Below are 24,808 nucleotides of genomic sequence, written 5' to 3' on the forward strand. Positions count from 1 at the left end.
TATGGTAGGCTGGTTTATTTATTTAGTTAAACAATTATTGCCATTTTTGTCCTTTGTGTTTAAAGTTTGGATCATTGTTAATTATGATGAAGGTATCCGAGGACACCTTTGCTGTACACTGTTTGAAATATGACAAAGTTAATTGCACCCAGCTACAATAGTTCAGTTTGTGTTTTCTGTTTTTTACAACAAGGTTACTTGTGAATCAGGAACCTTTTTAAACCCATTGAGTTGTTGCAAAGTAACACGTTCATAGTTTATGGCACAAATGTGCATTATGTTACAAAGTCACACAAATCATTACAAGTTGCACATTCAACAAAACACGATCTCCAAGATGGCCATGTTCACAACCTGTTCCATATCCTCTGTAGTTAGTGTTCCAGACATGTCCTACACATGTTATATCCAGAGAATCCATCCATCCCAGCCATCAGTTTTCAAAACACAATTTTGTAGATCAGAATCACAGAGATCTGGGGCCTGCAGTAGCTGAAACCTGCCTTATATAGGATGCCAGCCCATCAAAAGGTACATTTTACACATTCTCGTTCATCTACAAATAATTCAGGATTACGAATTAATCTGCCATGTGCCCAGAGAAACTTTAAGTTTTGGTCAGTATTTACTATTCTCGTACTGAACAGAGTATACAGATTTAAAGCTGCGTTTTGTCGTTATATGCATCATGTTAAGAAAAACTAATTGTATTTCTTGAATAATTTGTTGGAGTGCAGTAGCTTTTTATATTTTCAAATAGCAGAGCATTTATTAACTGTCTTTATGTGAATTTTTTTTAAAGTGAGGATGATTACAAATTGTTGTTTTATAAAGTTAACATTTCATCAATTGTATAATTTCCTTTTAAAATTAAATTATATTGATTACTGTGAATTCATTTCTGTATTTTAAAAGTAAGACTTTGATAATTTTAATAGGATGTCTAAACTGTGCGCAGTGTTTGGAGGTACAAGGGGAATTGGAAAAGCAGTGTCACAATTACTCGCTGACCAAGGACACAGAGTTGTTGTTTTGGGAAGAAGTCTTGATTCTGCACAAGCAGTTGCAGAAGCACTTGGAGGTATGATTTTAGCACTTTTTACTTTAGAAAAATACTACCTGAAAGCTTTTGAAGTGTTTTTATTTTATTTTTCAGACTGTCTTTAGGAATAATTAAAATAATGAACTTTATATACACACACACGCATTCTGTATGTGTGTATATATATATATATATATATATATATATATATATATATATATATATAATGTAATACAGTATCAAAAAAAATACAAAGAGAACATGAGACATGTTTCGCCCTTTTTGAAGCTTGTTAGATGTACGCACTTTTGCATCCCCTTATGAGGATCGATTACTATTCAGAACTAAAAATGTAATACTGCACTCCGATCTTCACCCTGTCAAATAAGTGAACCAGCAGCCATGGCGCAACATCAGAGGCTTCACCTGAGGCATTGACGTCCAAGGTTCAATCCCCGACTAGATGACCAACCACAAGCATTACCTGGTAGCCAGGGAGGCTATGCACAAAAATGGCTGTCATTTCTAAACAGTATTTTAAGATATTTTTGGAAAACCCTTTAAATTAAAGGTGAATGCCTAAATTTCAATCACATAACGATTGCTTTATGTGTGTGTGTATATATGTGTATATATATATATATATATATATATATATATATTCACGGCATTCGTAGTCTGTGTCACAATCTGATTGTATGGGTGGTTACCTACCAGGTAACACTTGTGGTTGGCCAGCAATCTGCTAACATCCGCCACGGTGCCCTCAGTTTGTAAGGAGCAGATCATAGAATGGTTGAAATAGTTTACTGTCAAATAAATGCAAAGAGTACGCGACACGTGTTTCGCCCTCATTCTGGGCTTGTCAGGCGTACACACTCCACTGCACTCCCTCTCGGGAATCGAACCTCGAACGTCAGCGCCAGAGGCGATGCCCCTAACGTTGCGCCACGGCGTGTGGTTCGTTTATTTGACAACATGTAGATCGGGGTAATTACATTCACGGCATTCGTAGTCTGTGTCACAATCTGATTGTATGGGTGGTTACCTACCAGGTAACGCTTGTGGTTGGCCAGCAATCTGCTAACATCCGCCACGGTGCCCTCAGTTTGTGAGGAGCAGATCATAGAATGGTTGAAATAGTTTACTGTCCTCAGCGAAACATGTGTCGCGTACTCTTTGCATTTATTTGACAGTAAACTATTTCAACCATTCTATGATCTGCTCCTCACAAACTGAGGGCACCGTGGCGGATGTTAGCAGATTGCTGGCCAACCATAAGCGTTACCTGGTAGGTAACCACCCATACAATCAGATTGTGACACAGACTACGAATGCCGTGAATGTAATTACCCCGATCTACATGCTGTCGAATAAACGAACCACACGCCGTGGCACAACGTTAGGGGCATCGCCTCTGGCGCTGACGTCCGAGGTTCGATTCCCGAGAGGGAGTGCAGTGGAGTGTGTACGCCTGACGAGCCCAGAATGAGGGCGAAACACGTGTCGCGTACTCTTTGCATTTATTTGACAGTAAACTATTTCAACCATATATATATATATATATATATATATATATATATATAATATATATATATGTGTGTATGTATACTAGGATGTTACCCCCTGCTCGCTTCGCTTGCCAACCCTCCGTGGCTTGTGCTACGTGCCAGCCACTTCGCACCTCTGCCGCTACTTTATTAATCCCCAATGGGAAATTCACATACTCCAGCAGCAGCATACTGATAAACACAATATTAATTAAAGAGCGATAAAAATGCAGTGCAAGTTAAAAAATGCAAGGTGTAGAGTGCGAGGCAGGTATAACAGTCAATAATCTTGTGTAGTGTTAACGTTTACCCCCCCCAGGTGGAATTGAAGAGTCACATAGTGTGGGGGAGGAACGATCTCCTCAGACAGTCAGTGGAGCAGGACAGTGACAGCAGTTTGTCGCTGAAGCTGCTCCTCTGTCTGGAGATGATGTTGTTCAGTGGATGCAGTGGATTCTCCATGATTGACAGGTGCCTGTTCAGCGCCTGTCGCTCCGCCACAGATATCAAACTGTCCAGCTCCATGCCTACAATAGAGCCTGCCTTACTCACTAGTTTGTCCAGGCGTGAGGCATCCCTCTTTATGCTGCCTCCCCAGCACACCACCGCATAGAAGAGGGCACTCGCCACAACCGTCTGATAGAACATCTGCAGCATCTTATTGCAGATGTTGAAGGACGCCAGCCTTCTAAGGAAGTATAGTCTGCTCTGTTCTCTCTTGCACAAAGAATCAATATTGGCAGTCCAGTCCAGTTTATCATCCAGCTGCACTCCCAGGTATTTATAGGTCTGTACCCTCTGCACACAGTCACCTCTAATAATCACGGGGTCCGTGAGGGGCCTGGGCCTCCTAAAATCCACCACCAGTTCTTTGGTTTTGCTGGTGTTCAGTTGTAGGTGGTTTGAGTCGCACCATTTAACAAAGTCCTTGATTAGGTTCCTATACTCCTCCTAATGCCCATTCCTGATGCAGCCCATGATAGCAGTGTCGTTAGCGAACTTTTGCACGTGGCAGGACTCCGAGTTGTATTGGAAGTCCGATGTATATAGACTGAACAGGACCGGAGAAAGCACAGTCCCCTGCGGCGCTCCTGTACTGCTGACCATAATGTCAGACCTGCAGTTCCCGAGACGCACATACTGAGGTCTGTCTGTAAGATAGTTCACGATCCATGCCACCAGGTATGAATCTACTCCCATCTCTGTCAGCTTGTCCCTAAGGAGCAGAGGTTGGATGGTGTTGAAGGCGCTAAAGAAGTCCAGAAACATAATTCTTACTGCACCACTGCCTCTGTCCAAGTGGAAGAGGGATCGGTGTAGCATGTAGATGATGGCATCCTCCGCTCCCACCTTCTCCTGGTATGCGAACTGCAGAGGGTCGAGGGCATGGCGGAGCTGTGGCCTCAAGTGGTGAAGCAGCAGCCGCTCCATGGTCTTCATCACATGTGACATCCGGGCGACAGGCCTGAAGTCATTCAGCTCACTAGGACGTGATACCTTTGGGACTGGGGTGATGCAAGATGTTTTCCAAAGCCTCGGGACTCTCCCCTGTTCCAGGCTCAGGTTGAAGATGCGCTGTAGAGGACTCCCCAGCTCCAACGCACAGGCCTTCAACAGTCGTGGCGATACTCCATCTGGACCCACTGCTTTGCTGGCACAAAGTCTCCTCAGCTCTCTGCTTACCTGGGCTGCTGTAATTGTGGGTGGGGGAAAACTCTCTATTATGCTGGTATCAGCAGAAGGATGGGTGGAGGATGCAGTACTCTGAGGTGAGAGTGAGAGTGGCACCCCAAGGAGATGCGGTCGCTCCTCCGAAACCCCCTCTTAAATGGTGACACAATGGGAAAGAAATAAATTTTTTTTACCTCCTCTTTGCTCGATCAGCTGCTGGATTCGAACATTTAAAAACCTGTACAGCAGCTGTCTTTGTTATTTACAGTAATCCCTCACTTATCGCGGGAGATAGGTTCCAAGGCTGACCGCGATAACTGAATTTCCGCGAAGTAGGGACACCATATTTATTTAATTATTTAACGTGTATTTGGACGTTTTTAAACCCTCACTGTATTGTTTACAACCCACCCTTTATTCTATTAATAACAGGGACAACTGCTAAGCAATATGAAATTGGTAGATAAGTTTACACTTACTGTATAGCGAAGTACACGTAGCAGCTTGTAGGCGGTCATGACGTCGTCGACCTTGTTGCAAAAATTCCTAAAGCAGATTCCATCCAGACTACTGCCTTATCACGTCCACTTGCAACTCGTTTTGTGCCCTGGTTAAAGGACACTGCGGCCGTAGATCTTATATGCTTTTCCTCCTTTTTAAATAAAAATAATCGTGGACTCATTGATGCCGTAATGGTGTCCTACAGTGGTGTAGCTGTTCCCTTCCTTCAACATATCCAAAACTTTTACCTTTTCTGCAATCATTTGCATCTTCTGTTGGCGCTTGGACTCGCCCCCTGAAGCAGTAGCACGTTAATGCTGAATGAGTGAGATGAGACTTCCTGGTTAATGCAGCACTCCGTCGCTGAGCCAATCAGCAGCACACAGGAACTTAACTGTGTGCTTTGATTGGGTAGCTTCTCAGCCACCCGCCAATAGCATCTCTTGTATGAAATCAACTGGGCAAACCAACTGAGGAAGCAAGTACCAGAAGTAAAAAGACCCATTGTCAGCAGAAACCCGCGAAGCAGCGAAATATCTGCGTTATATATTTAGATATGCTTACATATAAAATCCGCGAAGTCGTGAATCCGCGAAAAGTGAACCGCGAAGTAGCAAAGGATTACTGTACTCTTTGTCTTTTATGTTCGGCCCCAGGCGTGGTTAAATCTCTTGGCACAAATTCTCGTCTCATGGGATGTGAGTTCTTGATATTTTTAGTTTATAATTTAAAAATGGAATAAGAATCTGAAAGTCTAACAACATCAAAGTTCGATATATTCTAAAAAGAATGATACCAAACATGTATATGTAGGTTTTAAAATAAGCCAGATTTTAAAGCGTGACAAAAAAGTGACATAAAAACATCACATGAAATCATTGCACAAAATTGTTGCACTTTTAGGCTTAGGATTTTATTTTTATATTTATATATATATATATATATATATATATACAGTGGTGTGAAAAACTATTTGCCCCCTTCCTGATTTCTTATTCTTTTGCATGTTTGTCACACAAAATGTTTCTGATCATCAAACACATTTAACCATCAGTCAAATATAACACAAGTAAACACAAAATGCAGTTTGTAAATGGTGGTTTTTATTATTTAGGAAGAAAAAAAATCCAAACCTACATGGCCCTGTGTGAAAAAGTAATTGCCCCCTTGTTAAAAAATAACCTAACTGTGGTGTATCACACCTGAGTTCAATTTCCGTAGCCACCCCCAGGCCTGATTACTGCCACACCTGTTTCAATCAAGAAATCACTTAAATAGGAGCTGCCTGACACAGAGAAGTAGACCAAACGCACCTCAAAAGCTAGACATCATGCCAAGATCCAAAGAAATTAAGGAACAAATGAGAACAGAAGTAATTGAGATCTATCAGTCTGGTAAAGGTTATAAAGCCATTTCTAAAGCTTTGGGACTCCAGCGAACCACAGTGAGAGCCATTATCCACAAATGGCAAAAACATGGAACAGTGGTGAACCTTCCCAGGAGTGGCCAGCCGACCAAAATTACCCCAAGAGCGCAGAGACGACTCATCCGAGAGGTCACAAAAGACCCCAGGACAACGTCTAAAGAACTGCAGGCCTCACTTGCCTCAATTAAGGTCAGTGTTCACGACTCCACCATAAGAAAGAGACTGGGGAAAAACGGCCTGCATGGCAGATGTCCAAGACGCAAACCACTGTTAAGCAAAAAGAACATTAGGGCTCGTCTCAATTTTGCTAAGAAACATCTCAATGATTGCCAAGACTTTTGGGAAAATACCTTGTGGACTGATGAGACAAAAGTTGAACTTTTTGGAAGGCAAATGTCCCGTTACATCTGGCGTAAAAGGAACACAGCATTTCAGAAAAAGAACATCATACCAACAGTAAAATATGGTGGTGGTAGTGTGATGGTCTGGGGTTGTTTTGCTGCTTCAGGACCTGGAAGGCTTGCTGTGATAGATGGAACCATGAATTCTACTGTCTACCAAAAAATCCTGAAGGAGAATGTCCGGCCATCTGTTCGTCAACTCAAGCTGAAGCGATCTTGGGTGCTGCAACAGGACAATGACCCAAAACACACCAGCAAATCCACCTCTGAATGGCTGAAGAAAAACAAAATGAAGACTTTGGAGTGGCCTAGTCAAAGTCCTGACCTGAATCCAATTGAGATGCTATGGCATGACCTTAAAAAGGCGGTTCATGCTAGAAAACCCTCAAATAAAGCTGAATTACAACAATTTTGCAAAGATGAGTGGGCCAAAATTCCTCCAGAGCGCTGTAAAAGACTCATTGCAAGTTATCGCAAACGCTTGATTGCAGTTATTGCTGCTAAGGGTGGCCCAACCAGTTATTAGGTTCAGGGGGCAATTACTTTTTCACACAGGGCCATGTAGGTTTGGATTTTTTTTTCTCCCTAAATAATAAAAACCACCATTTACAAACTGCATTTTGTGTTTACCTGTGTTATATTTGACTAATGGTTAAATGTGTTTGATGATCAGAAACATTTTGTGTGACAAACATGCAAAAGAATAAGAAATCAGGAAGGGGGCAAATAGTTTTTCACACCACTGTATATATATATATATATACACATACACACACACACACAGTAGAGTCTGGCTTATCCGACATAAACTGGCCGGCAGAACGTCGAAAATGTTGGATAATAGGAGGTGTTAAGAAAAAGCCTATTAAACGTCAAACTATGTTATAATTTTACACATTACAAACCTAATAATCATGTTTTACAACAAAACAACAGAAAAAATTAACTGAAAAAAATGAACTTAGTAACAAAAAAATAGACTACGCTTATGCTTGCAACTTGCAGTTCTTGTTGCCAATTGATGCGTTTTTTTTGGGGTTTTTTTGCGGTGGGACGTCGGATAATACAGAATGTCGGATAAGCGAAGGTCGGATAAGCGAGACTCTACTCTATACAGTAAACCCTCCTCCATCGCGGGGGTTGCATTCCAGAACCCCCCGCAAAAGGTGAAAATCCACGAAGTAGAAACCATATGTTCATATGGTTGTTTTTATATATTTTAAGCTCTTATAAACTCTCCCACACTATTATAAACATTTCCCGCACAATTATACAGCATAAACCCTTTGTATTCTCTTAGATATTAGGTAAGATTCGTTGAAATTATGTATGTAAACACAGTTTATATACAGTAAAACCTAAATATTATTTTAAAGATATCGAGTGTCTCCGATATCACATATGTTACAGCCATTACGACAGACAGGCCACCAGCAATAAATACGTACAATGCAAGAAAAATTGTATACAGTAAAATGTGTGTACAGTGACACTAAACTATGTACATGTAATAAGTACTGTACGTAGATAATTAATTATGGTTACTCACCAACTATGACACGATGACTTGTCCGATAACGATGAGTTTAATTTTACTGCACAACAAAGGATAGCGTTACAGCTCTTCTAAAGGAGCCTCTTCAGGCGACAGTGTAGCACTGCCGTTGTTCTTCTTCCAGCACTCTTCAATCCAAATCCCTAAAGCAGATTCCATCCAGACTACTGCCTTATCACGTCCACTTGCAACTCGTTTTGCGCCCTGGTTAAAGGACACTGCGGCCGTAGATCTTCTATGCTTTTCCTCCTTTTTAAATAAAAACAATCGTGGACTCATTGGTGTCCTGCAGCGGTGTAGCTGTTCCCTTCCTTCAACATATCCAAAACTTTTACCTTTTCTGCAATCATTTGCATCTTCTGTTGGTGCTTGGACACGGCTCCTGAAGCAGTAGCAGGAGCACGTTAATGCTGAATGAGTGAGATGAGACTTCCTGGTTAATGCAGCACTCCGTCGCTGAGCCAATCAGCAGCACACAGGAACTTAACTGCGTGCTCTGATTGGGTAGCTTCTCAGCCATCCGCCAATAGCATCTTTTGTATGAAATCAACAGGGCAAACCAACTGAGGAAGCAAGTACCAGAAGTAAAAAGACCCATTGTCCGCAGAAACCCGCGAAGCAGCGAAAAATCCGCGTTATATATTTAGATATGCTTACATATAAAATCTGCGATAGAGTGAAGCCGCGAAAGTCAAAGCGCGATATAGCGAGGGATTACTGTATATATATATATATATATATATATATATATATATATATATACAGTGCATCTGGAAAGTATTCACAGCGCATCACTTTTTCCACATTTTGTTATGTTACAGCCTTATTCCAAAATGGATTAAATTAATTTTTTTCCTCAGAATTCTACACACAACTCCCCATAATGACAATGTGAAAAAAGTTTACTTGAGATTTTCGCAAATTTATTAAAAATAAAAAAAAAGTATTCACAGCCTTTGCCATGAAGCTCAAAATTGAGCTCAGGTGCATCCTGTTTCCCCTGATCATCCTAGAGATGTGTCTGCAGCTTAATTGGAGTCCACCGGTGGAAAATTCAGTTGATTGGACATGATTTGGAAAGGCACACACCTGTCTATATAAGGTCCCACAGTTGACAGTTCATGTCAGGACTCTTCCTAGACCTGGCCGGCCATCTAAACTGAGCGATCGGGGGAGAAGGGCCTTAGTCAGGGAGGTGACCAAGAACCCGATGGTCACTCTTTCAGAGCTCCAGAGGTCCTCTGTGGAGAGAGGAGAACCTTCCAGAAGGACAACCATCTCTGCAGCAATCCACCAATCAGGACTGTATGGTAGAGTGGCCAGACAGAAGCCACTCCTTAGTAAAAGGCACATGGCAGCCCACCTGGATTTTGCCAAAAGGCACCTGAAGGACTCTCAGACCATGAGAAAGAAAATTCTCTGGTCTGATGAGACAAAGATTGAACTCTTTGGTGTGAATGCCAGGCGTCACGTTTGGAGGAAACCTGGCACCATCCCTACAGTGACGCATGGTGGTGGTAGCATCATGCTGTGGGGATGTTTTTCAGCGGCAGGGACTGGGAGACTAGTCAGGATAAAGGGAAAGATGACTGCAGCAATTAACAGAGACAATCTGGATGAAAACCTGCTCCAGAGTGCTCTTGACCTCAGACTGGGGTGACGGTTCATCTTTCAGCAGGACAACGACCCTAAGCACACAGCCAAGATATCAAAGGAGTGGTTTCAGGACAACTCTGTGAATGTCCTTGAGTGGCCCAGACTTGAATCCGATTGAACATCTCTGGAGAGATCTTAAAATGGCTGTGCACCGATGCTTCCCATCCAACCTGATGGAGCTTGAGAGGTGCTGGAAAGAGGAATGGGCGAAACTGGCCAAGGATAGGTGTGCCAAGCTTGTGGCATCATATTCAAAAAGACTTGAGGCTGTAATTGCTGCCAAAGGTGCATCGACAAAGTATTGAGCAAAGGCTGTGAATACTTATGTACATGGGATTTCTCAGTTTTTTTATTTTTAATAAATTTGCAAAAACCTCAAGTAAACTTGTTTCACGTTGTCATTATGGGGTGTTGTGTGTAGAATTTTGAGGAAAAAAATGAATTTAATCCATTTTGGAATAAGGCTGTAACATAACAAAAGGTGGAAAAAGTGATGCGCTGTGAATACTTTCCGGATGCACTGTATATATATATATATATATAATATATAAAATATATACACACACACACACACGCTTAATTGTTTGAGAAAAAGATTCTCCATTCAAATATTTAGTCATGGATATGGCCTGCAGGGCCTGGAATTAGATGGGAATATGACCTTACCTTAGTGAGTATGTGTAAAAAGATTTCTGCAGCACTCGGATAATGTCTGGTTTAGGGCAGAATATCGCTGAAACTCATTTTGTACCACAGGAGTGGAAAGTGTAAATTTTTGAGATTAGACATTTTAAATCTCCCTTCCTTTATTTATTTATTATAGTGCCCTTCAACAGTGAAACACCATCTTCATACCCTTTATAAACACAGATACTGTATTCAATACTATTATTTACATGCTTTTTTTTATTATAACTATTGGAGTAAAAATTAAATAACTTACTTCAGGTCAGACAGTGAGTTAAAAGCCTTGGGGTTTAAAGCCTAATGCCTTAACTTCTATTCCATATCCGAAATAACAAAACCTTTTGTACTGCAAGGTACCCTGGAGCGATATATTATACTCAGATATGTCATCCTTTTACAAGGGATTTATTTTTCTTGAGGAGAGATGGCCTTTGACAATCTAAGGGGAACACGGAGGTTGCTGCTTTTATCCTGCTGAAAAAAAAATGAGGTAGAAAGATGACATGCCACTTAAATATGTAAAGAATTCAAATACTGATGTTCAGTCAATTGTAAACCTTAAAGAAGATATTCTGCATGAGGCTAGCACCCTGTCCACTACTGGCATCAACTTAATATGACTTTGCTTACTCATAAAATACAAGAGAGCCAGCATTTCCTTATCTATAATATTCAGTTTGGCACATTTTGTTTGGAAGTAAAATGCTTTTTCAGTTTAGGGCACTTTTTTGCTGAATAACTTTTTCAGACATTTCAAGTTAGTAATTAGCATTGCTTTAATTTTATGCAAGTTTAATTTAAATATATAGAAGCTGAATTATCATTTTCTATTTTATGTGCAATAACATTATAGAATTGTCACTTCATTTAAAGGTCTGCTTTTCTTTTTTTTATGACGAGTGCAATAAAAATAAAGCTCAAGATTGTTTGCTTTTAAACATAATTTACTCAAGCTAATGGCTCGCCACTTTTTAAATTACAAAGCATTGTTCCAAAACAAGATGAAGTTTTTTCTCATGAGTTAATGATATAGGCTATAAAACCATGTGCCATGCTTTAATACCGTGTTTCCCCGAAAATAAGACAGGGTCTTATATTAATTTTTGCTCCAAAAGATGCACTAGGGCTTATTTTCAGGGGATCTATATATATAATTCACTAAGCCGCCGCCAGCTCAAGCAAGACACCCATGGAAGCACGCAGGACAGAGCCACGCCCACCAACTCTAAGACCATTGGATACGACGACAACTCGCAGAGCCACGCCCACCAACTCGGACACAGCAACTCACAAAACACGGCATCATTGGATACGACGACAACTTGCTGAGCCACGCCCACCAACTAGGACGCAGCAACTCACAACACAGGGCGTCATTCGCGTTCGTCTCTTTTACACTCCACATGCACCTCTGAGCCATGTTGACTTTTCATTATTCTTTTCGGTTATGACGCATGACCACGTCCACCATCGCAAACTGTTTTACACGCCATGGTCTTAGAGTTGGTGGGCGGGTCTGTGTCCGTTGCTCTTGCGAGTGGGCACATGACCAGGCAGAGGGTATGCTTTGAGTGCAAGGGTGGATGCGACAGGACCATCTAAGAAAAATCATGTTTGTCGCGGATGTGAATCGCTGTATGCACTCACAAACTGCAACATCTCACCAAACAAGGACACCCTGTCTCTCGAGGCACTCACACTGCCGGAAGACAACCATAGGATACGCAAAAAATAGCCATGTCAGTCAACTCACAAAGCCCAGCCCACCAACTCACGCCCACCAACTCGAGCACGCGTCCACCCACGCTCTCAAGGCATTCACAGTGCCTGCTCATGTGCCCGGATGCAACAACTCACCAACTCGCTTTTGTCTCTGCTACAGTACACATGCACCACTGAGCCACGTTGACTTTTCTTTATTCTTTTCGGTTTCGGCAGCATTTCTATATGTAATCCACCAAGTCGTCAGACCATGGGATACAAACGACAGAGCACCACCCAACAACTCGAACCGATACAGAGACACGCCCACCAACTTTAAGAGCATGGGACGAGAACGCCTGCCCGTCCGCCGGACTGTTACCAGCGTTCACTGCAATGTACTGGAGTGTAAAACCATCACAACTGCTAACTCACACACTGCAACAATTCACCAAACACCGCATCAGACGCTTTCTGTATCTAAGAAGATATATAGATACTCATTATTCCCCGGCATGCGTCCACCCATGCTCTCAAGGCATTCACAGTGCCTGCTCATGTGCCCGGATGCAACAACTCACCACACACAAATTTTGCTTAATTTGACTCAACACGGGACACAGAGAGGATTGACAGATTGATAGCTCTTTCTCGATTCTCTGGGTGGTGGTGCATGGCTGTTCTTAGTTGGTGGAGCGATTTGTCTGGTTAATTCCGAAAACAAATGAGACTCCCTACTGCTAAATAGTTACGCGATCGCCAACCGGTCAGCGTCCAACTTCTTAGAGGGACAAGTGGCTCTCAGCCATGTGAGATTGAGCATTAACAGGTCTGTGATGCCCTTGGATGTCCGGTACTGCACGCGCGCTACACTGAATGGATCAACGTGTGTTTACCCAGCGCCGACAGGCGTGGGTAAGCCGTTGAACCCCATTTGTGATGGAGACCAGGGCTTGCAATTGTTCCCCACGAACGAGGAATTCCCAGTAAGTGCGGATCATACGCTCACACTGATTACGTCCCTGCCCTTTGTACACACCGCCCGTCGCTACTACCATGGTCGGGTGACTTAGTGGATTACATATAGAACAGCAGCCGGAACCGCAAAGAACAATGAAAAGACAACGTGGCTCAGAGGTGCATTTGGACTGTAGCAGAGACAAAAGCGTTGGGGGCGGGCAAATGAGCAGGCAGTGCGTACTGAATGATGAATGTATGTTGGTTCGTAGCGTGCATTGTTACAATGTTACTTTTCTTGGTGGTTTATTAAATTACGGATTTTTCAAATGTTCATTTTTTCCCTGTGCTTAAAAATCATTAAAAAAAGCAGCGTGATTATGCTGCAGGTTGGCTAGTATCTTATATTTATTCATGTACAACAATATACATGTATCCAAATACAGTCATGTCAGCTTCTTCTGTTATATCGTCATAACTCTCCACATTCAAACCCTGAATTTCAGCCTGAATTTCTTGCTATGCTTTTAGGATCCTCCAGAATTGATGTGTGTGCCTCGATATTTGATGAATGGTTCAATGTGGTGAAGCAAAATGCCGACATACAAATGCACTCGTGGTGCTTTGATATTCAAGCTTCGCATATTCCCCAAAGTAATGACATGATACATTTTAAAAGTCTCACATACCATCTTCTGTGCTGTCTTTTTTTTTTTTTTTGCATCATTACAAGAACATCTGAATGCATGGTGGCGTATTTGAGCCACAGAGATAAAGAAAATAAGGACATAATGAAAATGTTTATTTTGTGATTAAAGTGGAAATGTCAGCTTTAAACTCAAAATGTCCTATTTTATCCTGTAGTTTACTTTGTTACTAAAGCAGACCATTGTAAATGTCATCTTAAAACCGACCCAGTTGTTAAATCTCTCTGGGGCGTCCTCCTGCATTGACAGCAGCGGCAAGCAGCATTGCTACACAGAACACATTAAATGTATTAATATTCCACCTCTCTGTACATTTAGAATTCTTAGATTTATACTTGATATCACTTTCATGATGAAATGCATTAAAATATGTATGAAACATTTTACAGATAAATTGTAAACTTTGTTTAAATAATGAATACTGCTAATAGTTACACATATGGGATGGCAGACTGGTAGCGCTGCTGTCTCGCAGGGAGTCACGTCCCTTGTGATCCCTGCCTGGAGTTTGTATGTTTTCCTGGTGGGTTTCCACAGTGTGCTCTGTTTTCCATCCAAAGACATGAAGGTTTTTGGGATTTGATGAAGCTACAATGATGCCAGTGTATGTGTGTGCTTGTGTTCACCTTGTGTTGAGCTGATGCCCCATCCAGAGATTTTGTTTCTGTCTTGTGCTGATGCTGCAGGAATGGGTGCATCCCTGAATTGATGGATGTAATCATTAAACATCCTTTTCAGAGATATTGTGGCAAGGTGTCCTCGGAATTTAATGGATGTTTCGGGCACAACCTAGCCTTAGGCACCTTACTTTTCAGCTGACAATCTTGACTGGGGCTTATTTTTGGGGTAGGGCTTATATTACAGAGCATCTTGAAAATCATGCTAGGGCTTATTTTTGTTATAGATTTTATTTTCAGGGAAACATTGTATTCAGGCCAGGGTGTGTGCAAGTTTTTGTATTTTTGTGCTTCTACAGACTTCTCTGGTTTTATCTGACATTCTAAAGCATTCTGCTAGGTGATAAAGGAACTGTATACAGTACTTGCCTTGTGTATGACTGTGCCCTTTGTAGTAATGGCACTTAGTGCTTATGACTACCATTGCTCCTGGGATCAGCTGCTGTGCAGTACTGAATAGGTATACTTTATTTACAGATTATATTTTTTAAAATGACAGTTCATTCTTGTTGGTCAAATTTTCAAAGGCTTCAGCTAAAATTCTAGTCTGATTACTGTTGACAGGGGTTTTGCACTTTCTGTCCGTATCTACTGTGGATGTACTCTGTGTACCTCAGTTTGCTGCCGCAACCTAAAGAGCTATAGGTTATAATAATTTTTCAGATCTAAATCGGCCCACTGTGCATGTGTGTGATTATGTCCAGTGATTAGATGCCAGTTTTCTGTTCACATCTAATTCCCTTCTTATTCACTGTTGAGATAGATTCTGACTCCTAGAAACACTAAATTGTATTAAGTAAGTTCAAAAATGAATATTTGGATGTATATTAACTGACTCAAAAAGAGTTGGTTGTTTGTACTGCTTCATTACCGGTCCTGGGGGGATAATCCTAGCCCAGGCACATTTCATATGGGGTTTTCACATTCTATGTTAGGCATTTTCTCTGAATATTGTATTTCATATTATATCCACATTCAACAAATTTGAAAATTGTCACTCTTGTTTGTGTTTGCCAGATCTCTGAGATGGACTGGAACCCTGTTCTAAGTTGATTTCCTTCCTTGTGCCCAGTGCTGTGGGGGTGTGGGATGACCCAAAACTGGGACAAAATAATTTGGTGATTATGAATTAAGATGAATGCAGCCATGTTTACTTCCTTTATAATGTAAAAAAAATGATTGTGGGGAAAAATCAACAAAGAAAGTCCAGTGCTTGGAGTTTAGAGTTGATTTTCAGTAGGCCTGAGCTTTGGTGGTGTTGGTGCATTTGTGTGTAGATTTTACCAAATGCGTTAAAATTTTAGTATAACCTTGGCATGTACAATCATCTAAGCAGTATTTGAATATTGGCATATCATTTTGTTATCTTCTTTCCATGCTTTATCTAAACCTGCTTTATCTAATTATGAAGCTATATTGAGTTTTAACCTGTCTCAGCAGTTCCACAGGGAGTAGGACAAAAATTATCCCTGAACAGGGTGACAGTTCTTTGCAGATATTAATTTATATTTGCATATTGCTTCCATTATAAAAGACCAGTAATTGGAGGAAATTTATTTTCTCACTACAAAACTGACCAAACATCATTACGGTTACCATAAAGCAGTGGTTCTAAAACTTTTATAGACTTCATACCCCTTTTCAGCTCCGCAGATTCTCTACCTACTGTCTTGTTCATACTAGTACCAATAATTGCCATAAGCATTATATACATTTTACACAATAACAAAATGCATACTTATTTTTTAAATTATTCTGTTCTATTTCAAATTCGTTCTGCTCAAAATGAATGTGATGTGTGGACTTGCTTCTTGGAACACAATATCTGTAAATTTGATGAAATGCATGACCATTTTAGTCTTAAGCTGTTTTCAATAAAAAGTCTATGGGTTTCATTCATGAAACATGAGCAGAACAAATTTGTTCATAAAGCAATTGTAGAAGTAAAATCCGGTATTTATCAATGTTTTAGTAAGGACCATCTGTTGTAAAAAAACGAAAAGGTCTTACACATGCTCAGCACCAAGCGTAGTGTATGTGTGTAAATAATGAAAAACATGATATGTGAATGCCATTTGCACAAAACACATTTTAAATGAATAAAATAAAATTCTGTATAAATATGAAAATTATAAATTACAAGATATCACATCCTTCAATGAAATCTGTTAATTTAGCTATTAGTTTAATGATTATTCAACAACACAGGTATCTTGTTTTGTTTCTTGGTAAACACATTACACGGCTGTGAACCAAACTGACTGTATTGTTCTGTAAAAGAGCATTGATTTGAACCTGGTTTGACTGAATGGAACAAAGGCTGATCTTGCACTACTGCATGATTTGCCCCAGGATTCACTGAGGAAAAGGCGCAGATTCCGGGATTGCGCTGATGTGTTGTCAGAGAGTGATGAATGGTTAATTAGTCATTATAGACTACCCAAACCCATTCTGGTGCATTTATGCACTGTTATGGATTCTATTCTGAAAAGAGCAGCAACAAGGAGCCATGCCATACCTGTACATCTGCAAGTCCTGTCGACATCTGGCTTTTTGGCTATGGGCACATTTCAGTGGGAGATTACAGACAGGCCTGGGATTTCTCAGCCATCTATGAGCCACATACTACCTGGAATACTTAACAGCATATTAACACTAATTTGGTATTGTATTCAGTTCTCATGTAATAGGGAAAGGTAAGTGAAAGTTAGTCAAAGATTTTACGAGCTGGCCAACCTACCCAGGGTAATTGGTGCAATAGAATACACACATGCACGCATCAAAGCTCCATCCAGTGATGCATTTGCAAGGTTGGGCAAACTGAAGCACTTATCTGGTATGTGTTTCACATCTCTCTATCTATCTGGTCATTCCACATGCTCTCGTGGTCCTCATCATAGTGCCAGTGCACATCTTGGCCTGTCCAGTACCAGACACACAGAATAAATCCAAAGTAAAATGTATTATACCCTTTTTACCTTGCTGCCCAATGTGATGCCAGCTTTCCCATTTCTACTGTGCCTCAAAACTTCAGTCTGTGACATCCAAAGTTGCCTTATTCTTCCCAATATCTTGCCCTATAGATGTGGACAGAAACCGATGTACCCACCATCCAAATCTTATACTACACCTGTCTGTAAATTGCCCAGTCCTCTGCCAACTTGGCCAGTTCCCCATTCTGCTATCACCCACATCATAATGTCCACACCCCCACCTCTGTAATCTTCCAATAGCGTGCACTTCTGTCTGTCCTATAACACATCCATAGCATAAGTCCAATCCAAATCTTATTCTGCCTCTGCTAATAGAGTGCTCAGTCCTTGGTCATTTCCACTGTATTCCATAAATCCACATCATACAATCACTAGTCCTCTGATTTTTCTGAAGTCTTGCATCACAGTTTATCATTTACAACACAGTCATTACCACCCTAATTTTATTCTACACTTGTTGCCAGATTGCCCAGTTGTATGCAGGTTTGCCAGGTTTATCCTCACTTGGGCACAAATTCACATTGTAAGATCCACAGACCACTACATCTTAAAAAAAACTCAACACCCAGCCTGCCTTGTCCTATGCCCACAGGACAAGTTCAACCTAAATCTTATTCTGCCTTTATGATCAGGAAACCTATATTTTCTTGAACATACATTTTGCTCTCATTTCCTTCAGGCTTAAACATTTCTCAATTACTTTGTGATTAAACTGAGTCATTTCACTAAGCCTGCCAAAATGTTAGCCTCATACTATTGTCTATATCAGTGTTTTCCAACCTCTTTTTCTGTAGTGGCACACTTTTTGTAAACAATCATCCCAAGGCACACCCCTATCTTAATAACCACAAATACATTATATCTCATACACGTGCTCAACTGCCTGAAGGGTCAGGACTACTGGAGAAGCCGGTAAAAAAGAGCTCTGAGATCAGCATTCACAGACACAGCACTTTGATGATATCCCCCCTCTGCTTTAGAGGCATCTCGTATGCCCTTTATCCACCAGCGTGGTGAGGCTTGTTAGAGACCACACACCCATGGCAGATGGACTCTAGCAGCCTGGAGATGTGTCTGAAGTGCTGTGTCTGTAACATAGAGATCACGGAGCTGCTTTTATGCCAGATTCTCCAGGTAGTCCTGCTTTCCTCAGATAAGTCTCGAACCACCTGTGGAGCTTGTCCCTGTCAGTTTTAGACCCAAGTGTGCTACACAATTATTTCCATTGTACACTTGGGTAGCTGTCATGGTGCACCAATGTGCTTCAGCACACTGATTGCAAAATACTGGTCTAGAAGCCACTTGCATTTTTCAGAAAGATGTTTTAGGTCTTGTACCCCTGTTGTTGTCCACAATGCTTTGACACTTTCAAACAGGGAAAGCAAAAGAAGCCATTACCTACACCACATCCAGTTCGGCAACTCCATTTGTCATAATAAGAGTGGAAAAAGTAAGCTCGTCCTCGAGCACTTGCCTGCTGCAGAATTCTAAAGTCAGGTCAGTCTGGTCCAAGCTCCTTTATTTTCTTTTTTTCTTCAAGTGAACAATCTATGAAGGGGTATTTCATTAAAGAAAGAATTACATTTTTTTTTGATTTCTGAAGATCTACAGTATTTGAAGTTGCCCTCTCTGTAAAGTCGCATTCGCTCATCTGTAGTTATGTTAATGGCGGGTGTCATATGTGAACCATTGATGTGAACTTGAGAAATAGTGTGTTGATAATTGTCCAATCACATTAGATTAAAGAAAAAACCTGAAACAATATTAATTTGCTGCCAATAAATGCTGGAGTGTCTGCGTCCCCTGAAAAATCTGAAAGCAACCAATTAAAGGGCAGCTTTGGGTCATCTGCTTTGTCATGTGTCCTTCACTCAGGAAATATAGGGTTTCATACAGAAAATAAACAAGTACAAGTATTTTTAATGGATGTTGACATGAGCTGATACCAAGCACGTTGAGCAAAAAAAAATTTCACGATTATTTTGCATTACCTAATTAAAGTACGAGTTTTTAAAATATTTGGAGGGGGTGCAGTGCCTCAGTGCCCCGCATTACGAACCACCACTGTTGTAGAGCCAGTTGATGAAAACCCCAGTGCAGCAGCAATTACGACACAACACCGAATAATAGAGTGATTCCGAGGTAAAGATGTCTTATTTTGTTAAAAATGCTAAAAACACAAATTAACCAAGTATTTGGTATATTACTTTGCATTTGTCAGCATTTTGCAACATTTTGCATAATTCACTCAGAGTATTGATTGTTTCTTTCAAATGGATTCCTATAGCTTTCAGAGTAGAGTATATTAATTTGACTGCTTGGTTCAATTGCCTTTGATTCACAATTTCTGTGAGAACTGCACTGCTTCTGCGCCCGCTTTTCTTGAATGCAGGTTCCTGAGCTTGTGGACTATTGTGCGTCTCGCATGAAGTCTCTGCATGGCAAGCGGAATCTCCCTGTTCATCTTAGTAATAAATACAATAACGAGTAATGGAATGTTTCAACTTCTCATTATAGCAGAATGAAACAAGTCACTTGCAATTCACATTTGAATACCGCTCCATAATTGGAGGCTTTGGGAATAATACCCAATAAAGACACCTCTCCAATAATGGATGCAATGTGGTGATCTGAAACAGAGAGTTGTGAAGAGCCAGGACACCTGCCCCCCTCACCATCACAAAGGCACATTTTCGATGAATAGCTATGCATTTCTTTGCATCTAATTTCAAATCGAACCATTTTCGTTTTATTTCTTACAATAGTTCGCTCTATAGAAGACACTGAATTAACCACATTCATCACCTCTTTCCAAGCAATTCCATTACCTGAGCCAGTGACATCACTACTCATGCTAGAGAATATTTTTTATCACGCCCGAACCCTTTTTTTTGTTTGCTTTTGACATATTGGTAGATCTTGGGCATGTGTTGTAACACATCCTTATTTGGTAACATTTGGGGTGTTGATTAATGTGGATTATTGTAATGAACTCACAACGTACACATGTTTGACAATTTACATTCGATCGGTATTGATTGAACCCATGCAAGGTATTAAGAAAAAAATCAAGGTTTTACTCATAGTTTGTGAATGTGGCTTTAGATTTTAGTAAAATTGTCTTTTATGCACATATGTGTTAGTTAATTAACAAACATTTCATGAATGAGACCTTATGTCTGTACTTGGATTCTGATGCAGTTGAGTGCAGAAAAACTACTCTCGTAGAAGTATGTGGTAGGGGATTGTAACTGGAACTTCACTGCCACATTTGATAGCTCTGTATATTCTGTATGTAAACTTGAGCAAAAGTCCGCCTGCAGTTTCTGTTAATACTATATTCACTTTTCAAGTCTCCATTTGTGTCAATTTCTATTCAGTTCTCTTGCTGATTTATTGGGAAATGAGTAGTGAGTGTGTTGGTGTAACAAATTCAAGGACTTCAAATCCAATAATTTGCAATGTCAATTGTAGGAACGTACACATGTTAACTGCACAGCAAGATGTAAGAGATGTGTATTGTCTTGTTTGACACAGTATGTCAGGTCAAGTTAGTTTGCAAATTAGTTTGTTTTGGAAAGGAAAAACCTACATATTGTTTTCTTCCATTCATCCAGACCAAAATGCAGGCTTTTTAATTATTGCCTCAATTTTGTCATGTACATCAAATATATTAGAGATTCAACCCTGTAGGCCAAATATGTAAGCCATTCAAACAAGAAAAAACATATCAGAAAGGTAGCCTATCAGTGTCATATTAGCATTTTGAAAGGAGAAATGGATGATCATGAAGAAATAATTTATTCTCATCTTGTAACTTAAAAAAATAGCTGTACACTTTACCTTGTGAAACTCAATGCACTTCAGTGTGAAGTAGTCTTGTTCAGTCACTTCACATTTTTCATTGCACAGAGCTAAAAAATATTCTCAATTTCACTGGCCTTGCTTTTAGTGAAGTTAACTATATTAACTGCACTGTCTAATACCAGACTTTCAGACTCTATGACATGCTTTTTGTGTCGAAAGCCTCCTTGTGTTTGCTACAATGGGCCCAAGTTCCATCAAGAGCAACGCCTGTCACTATGCTACTGTGATGTACAGTCTTTAATTTGGCACTGTCAGTACAAATTCCCTGTCATTATGTTATACATTCTTTGTTTGTTCTTTTTCCAGTTTTTTTTCTTTCTAGCCCCTATCTTGTACTTTGGTTAATACCAGTCTTATGCCAGTGTTTTTGCATCTTCAGTGATAAATGTAAGTAGGCCAGTATTGGTAATATAAAATTTCAGCACCTCTATAGAACAGAAAAGGTGACCAAGGTACAGGGAATTTTGATCTTCCTAAAGACCTGACTGAGCATTATTCTCATAAACCTACAAGGCTAGCTGATGATCTTTCTAAAAATGAATCTTGGCCTTAAAGAGTTTACAAGGGATTAAATTGTACTCATTTAGGTCCTTGTAGTATTCTTCATAAAACCCAGTTTGCTTTCTAATCGGATTATAATGGGCTTCACTTGTATTATTTATAGCTTTAAAGCAGCACTGGTTGTTTAGCTTTCTTTGAAAATTCTGCTCCATGTAAAAAAACTGGATGCAGATGTCTATGCCTTTTAAAAGTCAGTATGAGTTGTCAGAATAAACATCTATATATATATATATAATTCACTAAGACCATGGCAAGCAAGACGCACGCAAGACAGAGCCCTGCCCGCCAACCAACTCTTACCCTCCTCCCGCGTCATGGGATACGCACGAGAGAGCCCCGCCCGCCAACTCTAACTCTCCTCCTGCGTCCACCCTCGCTCTCGAGGCATGAGCAGGCAGTGCGCATGGTGAACGCACGACAGAGCCCCGCCCACAATCTCTAAGACCATGGGGTATGCACGACAGAGCCCCGCCCGCCAGCTGTAACCCTCCTCCAGTGTCATGGGATACGCAAGACAGAGCCCCGCCTGCCAACTCTAACCCTCCTCTCGCATCATGGGATACTCAAGACCGCGTCCACCCTAGCAAACTGTTTTACACGCTGCATACAGCGATTCCCATCCGCGACAAACATGCTTCTTCTTAGATGGTTCTGCAGGAACGGGGAAAACCTTTGTCTACAAAAACCTGATTCATACCATACTAAGAGTATAGTGTTTTTGTTGGCTTGCCAGCCTGCCTGCCCACCTGACTGTTACCAGCATTCTCCACAATGTACTGGAGTGTAAAACTATCGCGGCTGCTACCTCACAAACTGTCCTTATTCCCTGGATATCCCTTTATAATTCACTAAGCAGCCGACCATGGCACGCAAGACAGAGACCATGGGATACGCTAAAAGCAGCCGGAACCGAAAAGAACAATAAAAAGTCAACGTGGCTCAGAGGTGCATGTAGACTGTAGCAGATAAGAACAATGAAAAGTCAACGTGGCTCAGAGGTGCATGTAGACTGTAGCAGATAAGAACAATGAAAAGTCAACGTGGCTCAGAGGTGCATGTGGACTGTAGCAGAGACGGAAGCGACTGAGACGGTGTTTGGTGAGGTGTTGCGTGCATGCACATGAGCATGACGCGGGAGGAGGGTTAGAGTTGGTGGGCGGGGCTCTGTCATGCGTATCCCGTTTTCAGTCACGGACAATTGTATGTTGCTCTCTCCAGAGTTCCATGTTTTCATTCACTCACAGTCGTATCCTCAAACCCACCCCATTTGGACAACTGTGTCTTTCAGGAAGTGTTCACCCATCAATAAATAATTATGCGGCCACGCCGCGGGTTGGCTAGTTTTTTTACTTCTTGTCTAAAGGAACAGCCTGCGTAAGTAAAGAATGACAACATACTATAGTGAATAGCTGGATTTCTTATACAGAGGAGATGGCTTTTATCACCAAGGCAATTCAAATGTAGCCAGAAGGCAGTAAAGCTTTAGAGAGCATTTTATTAAAACATATACACTTAATAATCAGCTTTACTCATCTGCAACTAAACTTTGTTTTGCTCTAAACCTCTTTTTCAGAATCAACAGGGCATGCATTTATTGCACAAATACCCACAAACAAAATGGTACTGCCCAATAAAAAGCAATCTAGTGCATCTTATCAGAGAAAAAGGTCATAAGAGATAATGCAAACCATTTCATTTATTTAGCTGACATTTTTATTCAAAGATGCTTGCAGATTACACAGGAATGATACAGTTGTTTAAAAATGTTTACATATTTACTCTCAAGTTAGGCATAGTACTTTGCTCACAGCTGAACAGTGAATTTGTGGTCAGAACTGAAGTGCTAAGTTGTGGTTTACGTTGCATATAAAAACCTCTTGTTTTTGTAGGTCTTTTTTAATGTTTTTCAACAGTGTTACTATACTCTTCACAGGCTAAGCATAAAATAATGCATAAATACAAGACTGTAAACCACCTGCTAGTATATTCTTTGGTGTCTGCCTAAGAATGGTGTCATGTATTGTTTCTAGCCTAACAAACTATGCGAATAACTTATTTTTAATTGTAATATGATACAATGGCACAATTATCTTTTGGTTTTCAAAAGATTTGGTAAGTGTTGCAGTTGTGTGATTCATGTGTTAAATTGTTCATTCATCTTCTGAATAAAATGGCTTAAATTAGTCTTTTTATTTAATAGCAGATCATATTGCTCATAGCTGTGATGTTTCAAAAGAACAAGACATACAAAACACATTTGACAAGATTCAGGCCTCTCTGGGTCCAGTCCATTACCTGGTGAATGCTGCTGGAATAAACAGGTTTGAAGGCTTTTATTTTAATATTTCCTTAAAAGATATTCAGTTGTATTCTTGGGGGGAAAGAACATTTTTGAATATATTTCTACAAATAAAAATGGTATTTGGAAAACAAGTCAACTTTCACTGCAAGTATGTCAGTTTAAAACAGTGTTTTTCTGTAATAAATTTCATGACTTCCCTTATTAGATATAAAAAAACTAATGTGAAATTCCTTGAGACCCAAAAATACTATCTTGTTCTATGCATTATTAAAAAAGTAAAGTCAATTACAATGCAGCATTTTGTATTTTTTTATTACTGTGTGTGTAATTCTACACATTTAAATGCCATTAATAGGAGATGGCTGAGCCAGATAAATCTAGAGTAATCTCATAAATTAAGTCTGCTTTTAGTGTATTTGCTTTGTATAAAGAAAAGGAATTTTCTTTACCATTTGTTTTACTTATTATTATGTCTGATTATGAAAGTACTGATTCACTGAATTTGTCTTCAGAAAACCTACAAAGCTCCCAACATCATTCATTCCCATTTATAA

General features: G+C 40.3%; 1 protein-coding gene across 3 annotated transcripts in view; it reads left to right on the forward strand.

Annotated features, from left to right (window-relative positions):
* The window catches only part of cbr4 (carbonyl reductase 4), an 80,258-nt gene that overhangs the window by 12,792 nt on the left and 42,658 nt on the right, over nucleotides 1–24,808 (forward strand). For 2 of the 3 annotated variants that reach the window (XM_051927660.1, XM_051927661.1), the window contains exons 2-3: nucleotides 939–1,081; nucleotides 24,153–24,273. In XM_051927660.1, coding sequence (XP_051783620.1) covers nucleotides 940–1,081; nucleotides 24,153–24,273 — 263 coding nt within the window. In that variant the 5' untranslated portion in view covers nucleotide 939. The remainder of the gene's footprint in view (nucleotides 1–938; nucleotides 1,082–24,152; nucleotides 24,274–24,808) is intronic. The other variant, XM_051927662.1, reaches the window with a different exon arrangement.

The sequence above is a fragment of the Erpetoichthys calabaricus genome, chromosome 5 (assembly GCF_900747795.2).
Source record: "Erpetoichthys calabaricus chromosome 5, fErpCal1.3, whole genome shotgun sequence".
Taxonomy (NCBI): domain Eukaryota; kingdom Metazoa; phylum Chordata; class Cladistia; order Polypteriformes; family Polypteridae; genus Erpetoichthys; species Erpetoichthys calabaricus.